The sequence below is a fragment of the Myotis brandtii genome, unplaced genomic scaffold (genome assembly GCF_000412655.1).
Source record: "Myotis brandtii unplaced genomic scaffold, ASM41265v1 scaffold17, whole genome shotgun sequence".
Classification (NCBI taxonomy): Eukaryota; Metazoa; Chordata; class Mammalia; order Chiroptera; family Vespertilionidae; genus Myotis; species Myotis brandtii.
The window spans coordinates 1,310,980-1,324,980 of NW_005356259.1; the positions used below are offsets into that span (position 1 = coordinate 1,310,980).

Sequence of the window (14,001 nt, forward strand, 5' to 3'; positions counted from 1 at the left end):
GCATGAATTTCATGCATCGGGCATCTAGTTGGTTAATAAAATTATACAAGTTTCAGGTGTACACTTCTACAATACATCCACTGTATATTGTATTGTGTGGTTACCACCCCAAGTCAAGTGTCCTTGATCACCATTTATCCCATTTTAAATTTTAAAATAAGAGTATACCTGCCCTAGCCAGTTTGGCTCAGTGGATAGAGCGTCAGTCTGCGGACCAAAGGGTTCGGGTTTGATTCCGGTCAAAGGCACGTTTCTCGGTTGCAGGCTCCTCCCGGGCCAGGCCCTGGTCAGGGCGCGTGCAGGAGGCAACCAATCCATGTGTTTCTCTCACATTGATATTTCTCTGTCTTTCCCTCTCTCTTCCACTCTCTGAAAAGCAATGGAGAAAATATTCTCGAGTGAGGATTAAAATAAATAAATAAACAAACACCTTAAATAGGTACCGTTTATTAAATATTAATAAAGCTGTTGAAAACAACAACATCCACCATGAAACTCCCAATAGTCAGGCCCTAACCCAAGAGATTCAATTTCATGGCCTGGAATGGGGCCAAGGCCGGTGCTTCTTGCCTTCAGGTGGTTCTCAGGTGTGGTCCTGGTGAGAACCGCGGCACTAACGCCTTTTCCTGGCGTTACACTCCCAAACCACCGAAAGGATTTGCGGTAATAAGGACATGGAGGGCAAAGAGTTGGAGAAGGGAGAAGTGTTACAAGGATTTATTAAACCCAAACTGGCTCTCCCTTCCTCTCTGTAAAAAATCAATAAAATATATTTTTAAAAAAAAACAACAAAAAAAAACCCAAACTGGCTAAAGAGATGGCTTCAGCAGGAATAGCTGGCTCCACTAGGGGGCATCTGGACACTTCTCTTCAGCATGATCTCCAGAGGAACTGGAGCCTGGCTGCCTGAGGGATGTCGTGAAAGGGAGTGCTGAGCAGACAAAGATACCCGGGCTTGTAGGCATGAAAAGGATCAGCAACTTGGGAAGACGTCAGCAGGGTCCAATGTGCTCTCCTGGGTCTGACTTTATAGGCAGAGTGAATTCGATTGTTGCCATTTCAGTGTCGTTTGAGGTTCAAAGGTCAGAGCTACTGATTCAGGACGGAGTCACTCCCGGAGAATAAGTACAGGAAGTTCTCGAGGAGAAGACCACATGTCTAGAGCCTGCACCACGGAGCAGAAATCACTGCCTCCAGATCACGCAGTCTCCTCTCCCTTGAGGAACGTTGCTTACATTTTTTACTTTGCTTCTCCTAAGCCACTCAGTCACAGGACACCATGACCGGCCCCCTCTGTTTGCTGTGACTCAGGTCCTCCTCTGCTGCTTTCTGTAGCCATTACCTCTCTGCAGGGGTCCCTCTCCGTTTTAGTCCCCCTGCCACAGTCTGGCTTCTGCTTTGCGGAGCCACAGTCACTTTCCTAAGTGATCACACACATTTAGTCAACCCTTTAAGGGTCAAGCAGGTAGGCGGTCATGATTTAAAGGGGGACACTTTATTTAGGTATGCTGTTTGTGCTTCACATCAGGGAACATAAAGCAAGTCCCCAAAGGATGGACCAAAACACACGGAGGAGTAAACAGCCCACATCAATAGATTTTCAGTTCTCCCCAGAACCCATCAGGAACCAGAGGCCCAAGTGGGCCCTCAGGTCCGCAGGCCCCGGAGCAACGCATCTGCTTTGTCAGCTTAGTTCTGTCACAGCTCCCCAGTCTCCAGTTAATTCTGGCACCAGGATCACTCGGCCATGGCTCTGTGAGGAGGCACAGCTGAAGTACCTTAGATAATGGGCCCCTGTGAACCCAGCGTAGTGCTCGCTTCCATCTGCTCTACATGTGGGGATGCCACTTATGATTTCTTTCTTTTTAAAAAATATGTTTGTATTGATTTTAGAGAGAGAGAGGAACGTCAATCGGTTACTTCCTGTACACACCCCAGGATAAAACCTGCAACCTGGGTATGTGCCCTGACTGGGAATGAAAACAGCAACCTTTGGGTGCATGGGGCGATACTCAACCGAGCCACACCGGCCAGGGCCACTTATAATTTCTTTGAAGGATTCTGCTGCTAGCAGTTTACAAAGCACTTTCCTACATTCTTCTGAAATATTCTCCTTACAAACCTAAGCCGTGGTGCAGATTGGGGTACACAGTTTTCAAGTCACTTGAGAGAATGAGTTCCTTCCCTCCACAGAACACCTCCTCCAGACTTTGAAGACAGAGCATCTCCCAGATGCTCAGGGCCCCTCCAGAATTACACAAGTTCCTTCTGTGTTATTAGCACACCAGGTCTCATTCATTGGATCAACAAGTGTTACCGGAAAGGTGACCTGGCCCTAAGCAGGTCTGCCTAGGGCCAGCCAGTAGTGTGTGGGTTCTTGATATCGTGTAGGAAAACACTCACGAGTCCAGGTGATTTTTTTAGAGGATGTTTATTAAAGCTGGGGGGAGTAAAACAAGAAAGGACTGCCAAAACCGGTTTGGCTCAGTGGATGGAGCGTCGACCTGCGGACTGAAGGGTCCCAGGTTCGATTCCGGTCAAGGGCATGTACCTGGGTTGCGGGCACATCCCCAGTGGGAGATGTGCAGGAGGCAGCTGATCGATGTTTCTCTCTCATCGATGTTTCTAACTCTATATACTCTCTATCTCTCTCCCTTCCTCTCTGTAGAAAATCAATAAAATATATTTAAAAAAAAAAAAAGAAAGAAAGGACTGGGCAAGTGCGCCTAGGTTGGGCTCACTAAGAAGTCAGAAACGGGTTTCCTGAGGAGGAACTGCTGCTGTCCATTGCTGCCCTGATTACAAGTCTTGTGGGGGGTCCCTTAGAGCAGTGGTTCTCGACCTTGGCTGCACATTAGAATCACCTGGGAATCTTTTTAAAATCCTGATTTCTGGGCCTCATCCTCCGGAAATTCTGTTTCTTTGTTACTAATGGGGGCCACAACATTAGTAACAAAGAAACAGAATTTCCGGAGGATGAGGCCCAGAAATCAGGATTTTAAAAAGATTCCCAGGTGATTCTAATGTGCAGCCAAGGTCGAGAACCACTGCTCTAGGTTCTGCTATTTTAATCTACATCAGTTCTTGCTTTCTGGGTACAGTAATGTTTATGGAATGCTAAGACTGCTTTCTATGAGAGCATTTTTGTTGGCTCCTCTTACGATGGCTTGGTTCTGGACATAATTCTTTCATCTCATAATGTTTTCAGTTTTGTATTTATTGAACGGTCGTAATTCAGATCATTTGAAAAGGCCTAGAGAAAAGCTTCCCCAAGTTTTGCCAATGAAACTCCCACTGATTAAATGGAAACAATGAGCTGACAATCAAATATTATGAAACCCATGGTAAGGCAATTCACAGTGAGTGAAAATCAGTAGAAAAAACAAACAATTTAAATGCCATTTAACAAAGAAAAATCAACCAAAAAAATGAGTTTGCGTGTCACCTCTGACACGCGTGTCATAGGTTCGCCATCACTGGTTTAGGAGATGCATGTCTGTGAGGGGTGAAGGGGAGGGGAAAGGCACAGGCATACTCCCCGGGGGGAGAGCTTTCTGGGTCCTCCTAAAAGCTTTAAAGGATGGAGACCATAGGGGAGGTCTCAACAGAATATTCATCAGCTTCCCAGGTGGGTCCTTTCAGGATCCTGGTCTCCACTCACAGCTCAGTGGGGCAGGGGGACTTCAGTCAGTGCAGCTACTCCTGAGGTCGGCCCAGGGATAACCTGTCTGGTTTACCGCTTTCCTGGGCCTGGAGCTGAAACACAACTGAGACCTAGACGTTATCTCCAGGGAGGTGACCTGTGTCTGGCTATAAACTGCTATCTGTCTCAGTTTCCCTAGTCCACTTGCCAAGGAATTTCCTAGCTTCTGACTAACCCGCCTCACAAGTACCGAGCACAGGAAAAGACCATCAGGCCCAGCGTAAGCCCCCATTAGGATGGGGAAGGGGCAAGGGGCGGGGGGGGGCTGAGGAGTCCAACTGCCGCAAAGCTTCCTCGTCGCCTAGCAACGGCCTAACGCGGCGAGATGGAGAACAACAGCCGGGAGCTCCAGGCCAGGAAATATTTGGAAAAACATCGGATTATGGAGTTGCTGAACTATCTCACCAGTAACCTGCTCTTTTTCCAGCCAAGTAAGGGTCTTGCCTACCACTCGGCTTTCTGTCCCACCCGCCTCCTCACAAGCAGCAGTTCCCAGAAATTCACGGTGCAGCCGCTCGTCCAGCCGGGCGCCCCCGCGTTCGGAGCCCTTCTGCTGCCAATTAAGGCTGTGGCCTTCAATTAGACAAATGCTTAGTGAACGGCCCCTTTGTGCCTACCACCAGCCAGGGTGCCGCGGGACTCGGCCAGGTGGAGGGCTCCACCTGTTACTACTATGTGACGGGGCAAAAGCCTGAACCTCAGTCTCCTTTTTCTGGAAAATGGGGGTAGTGGTGCCGATCTCGGGGAAACGTGGGGAAGAATAAATAAATGAATTGCCCCTATGTCTCGCAAGGAACAGGTGTTTCCAATGTTACCCCGACCTCAACGAGTTTTTAATCTGGTAAGAGAGCTAAACAATTGTTAGTGCAAGATGGATCGGTGTTTTGGAGGAGGTCTTTTCCTGACATTTTTACACCTCTGACCCCCTTTAAAAACTTGAAACATTTCTTAATTTTTGTGCGATGATTTCAAAATTACGTTAAGATGAAAGTTATGTTGATGTCCTTTTACCCAAATGCAAAATTTTACCTTGCCGGCCTCTCTCCACAAGAAGTGTCCAAAATGCCAAATTTATCCACCTCTTCCTTCAAGGAAATGGAAATACCAAACATTCCAACTTTGCCCCACCCAACCAATATGATCATGTTTAGGGTAATCAAGCACTCTCTAGTTCTTTTAAATCGATAAAACAATAGAAACTCTGCAACAAATAAAAATAAATAGTGGTGGGGGAGTACAAAGGAATGCATTCTTTTACATTTTTTATTTATTGATTTGAGAGAGAGAAAGGGAGAGAGAAATATCCACGTGAGAGAGAAACATCCATTGATTGCCTCCGGCATGGGCCCCAACCCCCACAACCTACTTTGACATTTGATTTTATTCCGTCTGTCCTATTTCTGTTTCCCCTGGGCTTTGTTGTTGTTGTTTTTTATTTGTTTTAGTTTCTGTAGTTCATGTTGGAGACTTTCTTCAAATGTCACATGATCCTTTTTCTATCCATTTATATTAAAGAGTGAGGCACCAAAAAGATGGTAGGAAGATCTCTGTGTATAGGCATGATGGTATACTAAAGGGCTCCACTGTAAGTTATATTCATCAAATGTTAAGTTGGTTAGAGCATTCTCCTGTACACCAAAAAGTTGCGGTTCCATTCCCGGTCAGGACACGTACCGAGGTTTTGGGTTCAGTTTTTGGTCAGGCACATTTGGGAGGCGACCAATGGATGTTTCTCTCTTACATCAATGTTTCTTTCTCTCTCCCTTCCTGTCTCTCTAAAAATTAATAAAAACATATCCTTAGGTGAGGATTAAAAAAAGAAGAAAAAAAGGAATGCACTTTTTTAAAAAAAGCACTGGAGGGCCCTCCCTGGCCAGGTAGCTCAGTTGAGCATCATCCCTGTAGGCCAAGGTTGCAGGCTCGATCCCCAGTCAAGGCGTATATACAAGAAGTAAAAAAAAAGAACTAGCCCAGCTGGTGTGGCTCAGTGGTTGAGCTTCGACCTATGAGCCAGGAGGTTACAGTCCAATTCCCTGTCAGGGCACATGCCCGGGTTGCAGGCTCAATCTCCAGTAGAGGGGCAGCTGATCAATGATTCTTTCTCATCATTGATGTTTCTTTCTCTCCCTCTTCCTTCTTCTCTAAAGTCGATAGAAATTTTTTTTTAAAAGAGACCTTATCTTTTAGAGATATACATTCAAATACTTATTAATGAAATATGATTGCTATGATTTACTTCAAAATAACATAGGAAAAGGGGAACTGGATGAGATTATGGTCAAATAAGACGGGCACAAGTTGAAGTTGGTAATGTTCGTTATACTTTTCTACTTTTATTTTATTTATTTACTAGAGGCCCAATGCACGAAATTCGTGCAAGAGTAGACCTTCCTTCTCCAGGCTGCTGGCACTGGCTTCCCTCTGGCACCTGGGACCCAGGCTTCCCTTGCAGCCCTGGCTTCATCCGGAAGGTCGTCTGGAAGGACGTTCAGTCTAATTAGCATATTATGCTTTTATTATTATATATTTATTCTCACCAGAGGGAGAGGTAGAGACAGAAACATTGATGTGAGAGAGACACATTGATTGGTTTCCTCCCGCACGTGCCCCGACAGGGGCCAGGGATCTAGCCTGCAACCAAGGTATCGAACCCGGACCCTAGCCGGTTTGGCTCAGATAAATAGGCTATCTTTCATTTAAGCAATGTGAAAAATGAAAAATCAAATCCATTTTCCAGAAATAATGCAGGTCACTTCTGATGAAAAGAAGCCAGAAGAAGTTAAGGTGGAGCAGCTTAGATGACAAATGCCACACCTACTGCTCCATCATTATATTGCAATCCTAGGCTTTACATATATACATATGTATATACATGCACATATATATGTAGTTATATATAATTCTTTTTAAAAACTTATGTTATCATTGAAAATTTCATACACATATAAAAGAAAAGTAGCCCTAGCCAGGTGCTCAGTGGTTAGAGCGCCGGCCCATGGACTGAAGGGTCCCGGTTTTGGTTCTTTTTCTTTTTAAATATATTTCATTACAGAGAGGAAGGGAGAGGATTAGAGAGCCAGAAACATCGATGAGAGAGAAACATCGATCAGCTGCCTCCTGCACACCGCCCACTGGGGATATGCCCGCAACCAAGGTATATGCCCTTGACCGGAATCGAACCCGGGACCCTTCAGTCCACAGGCCAACGCTCTATCCACTGAGCCAAACCGGTCAGGGCTGTTTCAGTATTCTTAGTTTTCAACTCTGTCTGCATATTAGAATCACCTGAAGAGCTTTTGGGGGGAAAAAAACAAAAAAACAAAAAACAAACCCAGATCTGGTCTCTTGACTTTTTTTTATTCTATGCCTCCTAATTGGAATAGTCTTTATTTTTATTTTATCCCTTTTTTCAGTTGGCCACCTTCTTTCCTGCATCATGCTGTTTCAGTATTCGTTTTTATTTTTAAATATATTTTATTGATTTTTTTACAGTGGTTCTTTTTCTTTTTAAATATATTTCATTACAGAGAGGAAGGGAGAGGATTAGAGAGCCAGAAACATCGATGAGAGAGAAACATCGATCAGCTGCCTCCTGCACACCGCCCACTGGGGATATGCCCGCAACCAAGGTATATGCCCTTGACCGGAATCGAACCCGGGACCCTTCAGTCCACAGGCCAACGCTCTATCCACTGAGCCAAACCGGTCAGGGCTGTTTCAGTATTCTTAATAGTTTTCAACTCTGTCTGCATATTAGAATCACCTGAAGAGCTTTTGGGGGGAAAAAAACAAAAAACAAACCCAGATCTGGTCTCTTGACTTTTTTTTATTCAATAATCTGTGGCAGAGCACAGATTACTGGTATGTAATTAAGTTTTCAGTATCTTGCCTTTCTCACAAGCTAGGTCTCTATCCCCAGTGCACAGTACAGTACCTTGAACCATTTAACAACTTAATAATTGTTAAATGACTGTATCCATTTGTGACATATTTTAATTTCATATCAAAAAGAATTGGAACTATTTTTTTTTCTTTACAGCTAAGCCAAGAGAGTATTTAATATCTCTATTGGAACGACTGAGACTTGCTAAAGCAACAGGTCTGTCTTTCCCTTTCTTTATGGATCACAGTAACATTGTGGCTATGTTTGAGATGATGGACTCCGCAGGCAGAGGCAGCATATCATTTGTGCAGTACAAAGGAGGTCAGTGTCTAATGCAAACCGAGGTAACAGTTAGCAGTCATTCCATAACTTTCTCTAGCCAAAAATGATCTGCTTTGTAAACTTTCCTTCTGATTCTGACTTTTACAGCCCTCGAGAACCTGGGTCTGTTAACTGAAGATGAAGATTTAAAAGATGATGGACGTGGAATAACTTTGGAGAAATTCAAGGATGAAGTGTAAGTTCATTTTCTAATGAGTAATATTTAAAGAATATGGTTTTGAAGTACAATTAATATCTTTTAAAACAGGATCCTAACCTTTTTTTTAATTTTTAAATTGATTTTTAGAGAGAGGAAGGGAGAGGGAGGGAGAGGGAGAGAGACAGAAACATAAATGAGAGAGAACCATTAATCAGCTGCCCCCTGCACGCCCTCTTCCGGGGATGGAGGAGCCTGCAACCCAGGCATGTACCCTGACCAGGAATCAAACCAGCAACCTTTCAGTGCACAGACAACACCCAACCGAGCCATACCAGCCAGGGCCAGGTTCCTATCTTTTGATAGAAACTTTCAGCTGACTAGCAAGTGAGGACAGGGAGGGATGACAGAAAAGTTCCTGAGCCTGGGGAGAGGGGAGAGAGAAAACGCTGGAGTTAGGAAGTTTCAGAGGCAGCTTCATTTCCTTAATGGGAAACCCCAGCAATTCTCAAAGAATGAGATAGAAAAGCCCCATTTGCTAGAAGGACTAACAGAAAAGCTTTGAGTGCAATACACTAGTTGGAAACTCTCAGTATAAAATAGGGTTATAGAATTTCTCTCAAAATATTTCCTCAAAATTATTTAGCACAAAGTGTTTATCAACAGTATAGGCTGCATGCCAGACTGACTATTTAAAATTTGAAGTATTACAACATAAAAAGTATTAAGTAAATGCTAAATCAGAAAAAAAAAACCATTGGAATAAAATTTGGTAGTTGAAGAAAGACTAGTCTAACTCAGTTTGTTTAAAAGTTTTACTCACTGAGCATTTATTCACAAGAAATCATTAACATAATCCAAGGCCAAGGTAAAGTTAGAAAGTTTAATATTCCCATCTCATTATCAGTTACATACGTATTAAACAAAAATTGTTTAATTACATTCCCTACCCCTCGGATGATTAAAGCACAGTGCTCTGGCCTGAAATGTTTCATCCAAAAGAAAAGGTTGCCCACAGACATGTGGACTAAAACAAGGAAGTATTTTAAATGGAAGGACATTTGTGGTAAATGAGAGCAATCCTATTTTAGTCACTATCTCTTAATGTGTTTTCTTACAAGAAATACAGTGAATTTCCAAACTAGATACAGGAACTTCAATTACAAACATGCATTCTAAAGTGATTTTTTTAAAATTTATTTGCTGTGCTTGATTATCCACAATAGTCTCCCTTAGTTAACATAGGAAATTGAAATTTGGTTATAATTTATTATCTCTGCACTTGTATTTTATTTAACACATATTCAGCATTTATATCTGAGTTTCCATGGCTTCTGAGTTTTCTGTTTTTGTTTTCTTAGGGACAAAAGGGCTCAGAAAATATGGTCAGCATTTTAATAACACTGTAAGTCAAAGGTAATAAATGATTCTATAAAGTTTTCAGTTATCCAGCTTCATTAATTCGGAACTTCATCGTTTAACTTAATCCAGTTGGCTTCCTCTTTGTTCAAAAAAGGCGGGGAGGGGAAGATGCACTATTTTCCAGTGTTAGGCCAGTTTGTCCTCAAATTAAGTAGAATCTCAACATCTTGTGGAGCCAGTTTGTAAATTCCAATTTCATTTAATGCTGCTGTGGCAGGAGGCTGCCCAGAAGTTGACTGCAGGACATCTTTCAGAAGTAGTGCAGAACCAATGTTCAAATTCAAAATAATACAGGATTCTTTTACACTGTATAAAAAAAGCAGGAAGGAAATGAGATCTCCATTATCTTTATCATCCACATTATTCTATAACAATTTCATTCTGAGAAACTAAAGAGCTTTCCTGCACCTCTAGTCATGTGCCCTCAATAAAAACTATGTATGGATTTATTATTTGGTTCTTTTAACATATTAGGACTATGTATGTGTACAGAGTTTATATTTCATCAGGTTACTATAAGGTAATAGCATCACCGTTTTCAATAGTATCCATTACTTCCCAAAATACAATATTTGATATTAACAGTCTATTAAATGTAGCTAAGACTCTAGGTAGATTAGGATATGGGAAAAGAGAAAATTAAGGGATGAAATGAATGCAGTAGAAAGGTAGACTACTAAAACAAAACAAAAAACAGAAATAGAAAGCTTACTGAAATGAGCAAAAATAATCTTTCATTTTATAAAAAAGAATATTTTATAATCTCAGAAAGACCCAAACAATTCAAATTTTACATCAATAATTTCTAAAAATACTTCTAAGAATTCTTCCTATAATTATATACTTAGAACTAAAATTAATGTCAAATGTTTAAAAACAAGAATTTTCTTCAAGCCTGGCCTGTTATTAGATACTAAACATATTTTTAATTTCTTACATTTATCAACTATGGTAGAACTGACCTTGCTTTCATTTTTCTATTTATTTCTCTAGTAATAAGCAAATCAGAGTATTAAAGCAAATGCTAGAAAAGAAAGCCCAACTATAATTTATATCCAGTGCTGGTGGACTTTTTGGGGTCATGGGTCAAATGTAGGATGGGCAAAAGTAGGTTCACAGTTGTGAGTATGTGAACCATAGTTTATTCTTGTATTAGTATTATTATTTCTTAATTATTGTATTATTTTCCATATTAACTACTATAAACCTACTTTTACCCCACCCTGTATTATTCTGATACACAATGAACATATAAAATTTTTATTTGATGCTATATACATTTAACATCATTGGAACCCTAAAGTTGTTAAAAAAGGAATTAACCTCCTCTCAGGATTTGATACATCAAACTCAATTGTTAAAAACTGAGCTTACTGTTTAAAGTAATTTTCTGGTCTCTTGCAATAGTGGGAGAACAAAGGGAAAAGATTCCGAGTCATGTCAAACTGCAACTGCGCTGCTCCTCCTTCATTGAAATGATTAGCAAGAATGATCTGAAACAAAGAATAATTCATATCACAGTTGCCTTCATCATCATAGCCCCCAAATAGTCTTCTCCTTACTTACTTCTTGGTAGATGTATATATCCAGCTTCTCTACGAGCATTTGCCAGAAAGTTTTAAATAAAGAGAAGCAAAGCTGCTGTTCCAACTGAAGTAAACGGTCTCGTAACGTAAGCAGGAGGGGGCAAGCCGAGCTGGACAGGGACATGACTGCCTGCTCAGACTGAGAGGGCAAGGACAACCACCTGGGAAAACAAGAGCAGCACTGCCTGTAGCACATTCATTTTTACCATAAACATTTTCATCACTTTGTGTTTTTAAAGATTTAACGAATTTTAAATTTGGGGAAGTGCACTGTCCTGAGGCATCTATCTATATATATAAAAAGCCAGCAACAGGAATGCCAGAACGACTGGAACTACCAGACTGCAGCTGGCCAACCGGCCTGATTGGGGGTGTGGCCAGCTGGCCAATCTCCCTCGGCCCCACTCCTGGGCTGGCCCCTCCCCTGATTGGCCACCACCCACCCTGATCGGGGGCAGGGCTGGCTGGCCAACCTCCTGCATCCCCTCCGTCCTGCCATCCTGGCCCTGATCTGCCCCCATCGGGGCGGACCAGCCAGACCCCACCCATGCACGAATTCGTGCACTGGGCCTCTAGTCTATATGTAAAAGGCTAATATGCTAAGTGTCCAACTGTCCTACTGGTTGCTATGATGCACACTGACCACCAGGGGGCAGACGCTCAATGTAGGAGCTGCTGTGATGCGCATTGGCCATTTACAGAGAAATGGCACTGCGGACCTGGCACCCACAAAGCAACACTCAGCTTCCTCCAAGTGGGACACAGGCCCCACCACCACCCCGGAGCAACAGCCCACCAAATCGCAGCCGACGCTGCCAAGACCCCATGGCGCAAAATGTGGCCCACAGCCCAGCCCAGCCCAGCCCAGAAACGGTGGCTGTGGGCGCCGGGTAATGACATCATGTAGCAACATCTGGATTCCTCTCCCTAGCGACTAGCCTCCTTGGAGTTTCGTCAGCCCAGGAACATGACTTGCATTATAGCCAGGTGCAAACATTTTACATTTTAACCAAATGTCTGTGAAGTGTTTTCCCATGCCTCATCTCATTTGATCCTCACAGGATTCCTAGAGTAGGCAGATAGGAGACTCAGTGGAATCCTATTTTCTTTTCATTACCAGAAAACGGAGATTTAGAAAGCTTAGGAACTTGACCCAACTGAAAAGAAGTTGGAAATGGGGGACCTTGAAAATGACTTCAGGTTTTCTCACTGCGCAGAATATAATTAAACACTGATGCAGTTAAATATTTTACCCTTTGTTCTCCCTGCATGGTCTACAATAATAATCTGCTTTGTGTTGATATTTACTGCTATGTTGCTGACAATTACCTGAAAGAGAAGCTGGGGTGCTTCACTGGCTAAAAAAAGTTTAGCTAAATCAGAAAGCAGGTCTACTTAAGCAACTTTATTCTATATGTATACAAAAGGCTAAGTTGACTCGCACATGTGTGATACATATAAAGTTCTCGCTGGCGCCAATCGCACATGTGTGTTTCGATCTGTCATTGTCTATAGTGAATTTGGTTGAAACTTCTATTGAGAATGGGCGAATAGCGATATTAAAATATTTCTTCTAATTAATTTCCTTTCAATGTGCACGAATTCATGCACTGGGGCACTAGTTTTGAATAAGAAAAGATGTACAGCATTTAAAACTCAGAAAAATAAATATACATATATTTATACTTTAGCTCTCAAATATTGTTTATTTAGTGAAGATGATAGATTAAAATTTTTTTAAATATATTTTATTGATTTTTTACAGAGAGGAAGAGAGAGGGATAGAGAGTCAGAAACATTGATGAGAGAGAAACATCCATCAGCTGCCTTCTGCATACCCCCCACTGGGGATGTGCCCGAAATCAAGGTACATGCCCTTGACTAGAATCGAACCTGGGACCTCTCAGTCCGCAGGCCGACGCTCTATCCACTGAGCCAAACCAGTTAGGGCTTGATTAAATTTTTTAAATCCCCAAAGAGGACTTATTGAAATAATTTTAAGACAGTTAAAATGTAAAACATATTAGCATTTAAGATAACAGCTAATTTTATGCTCTAATTTTTAGCAAAACAGGGACTACACTTTCAAGTTGGTTAGGACTGTGCTAGGACAAAAAGGTATTGCTGCTGTCAAGGACCTCAGTCTAGTGGAGGTAACAGGTGTCCACAGGGAGTTATGGCAGGAGAATGAACTGGACAATACAAGCATGCACAAAGGACTGCAGCAGCCCCTTACTTTGAAAATGGGTGACAGGCTAGGCAGTGGTCGGCAAACTGCAGCTCGCGAGCCACATGCGGCTCTTTGGCACCTTGAGTGTGGCTCTTCCACAAAATACCACGTGCGGGCACGCACGTACAGTGTGATTGAAACTTCGTGGCCCATGGGCAGAAGTCAGTTTTCGGCCTGGGCAAGTCTATTTGAAGGAGTGGCATTTAGAAGAAGTGGGGGTACGTTCGCTGAGGTCAATCCCTCAGATTGAGGACGTTTTTAGCAAAGGCCAGCTTAGGGGTACCCTAATTAAATTAATAACAATGTACCTACCTATATAGTTTGTTTAAAAAATTTGGCTCTCAAAAGAAATTTCAATCGTACTGTTGATATCTGGCTCTGTTGACTAATGAGTTTGCCGACCACTGGGCTAGGCCATTCAACTCATACCATACATCAGCTCTCTGTATTTACGGACACATCTGAAGGTTAAATTATGGTCAGTTTATTCTGATTAAGAGTGAATCTATTTTAGCCCGGCCAGTGTAGCTCAGTGGTTGAGCGTTGACCTATGAACTAGGAGGTCATAGTTCGAATCCCAGTCAGGGCACATGCCCAGGTTGTGGGCTCGATCCCAGTGGGGGCATGCAGGAGGCAGCCGATAGATGATTTTCTCTCATCACTGATGTTTCTATCCCTCTCCCTTCCTCTCTGAAATCA

General features: G+C 42.5%; 2 protein-coding genes across 4 annotated transcripts in view; one reads left to right on the forward strand and one right to left on the reverse strand.

Annotated features, from left to right (window-relative positions):
• The first annotated feature begins 4,025 nt into the window (after positions 1 to 4,025).
• Positions 4,026 to 9,638, forward strand: LOC102251985 (EF-hand calcium-binding domain-containing protein 10). Its single transcript, XM_005862983.2, has 4 exons — positions 4,026 to 4,134; positions 7,743 to 7,907; positions 8,016 to 8,103; positions 9,426 to 9,638. Exons 1-4 carry the CDS (start codon positions 4,029 to 4,031, stop codon positions 9,460 to 9,462), a joined length of 396 nt encoding a protein of 131 aa, XP_005863045.1. The 5' UTR covers positions 4,026 to 4,028; the 3' UTR covers positions 9,463 to 9,638.
• Positions 8,928 to 14,001, reverse strand: part of RINT1 (RAD50 interactor 1) — a 31,022-nt gene continuing 25,948 nt past the window's right edge. For all 3 annotated transcript variants that reach the window (XM_014536945.1, XM_014536946.1, XM_014536947.1), the window contains 3 exons: positions 11,053 to 11,233; positions 10,861 to 10,979; positions 8,928 to 9,792 (listed from right to left, as the gene is read on the reverse strand). In XM_014536945.1, coding sequence (XP_014392431.1) covers positions 9,600 to 9,792; positions 10,861 to 10,979; positions 11,053 to 11,233 — 493 coding nt within the window. In that variant the 3' untranslated portion in view covers positions 8,928 to 9,599. The remainder of the gene's footprint in view (positions 9,793 to 10,860; positions 10,980 to 11,052; positions 11,234 to 14,001) is intronic.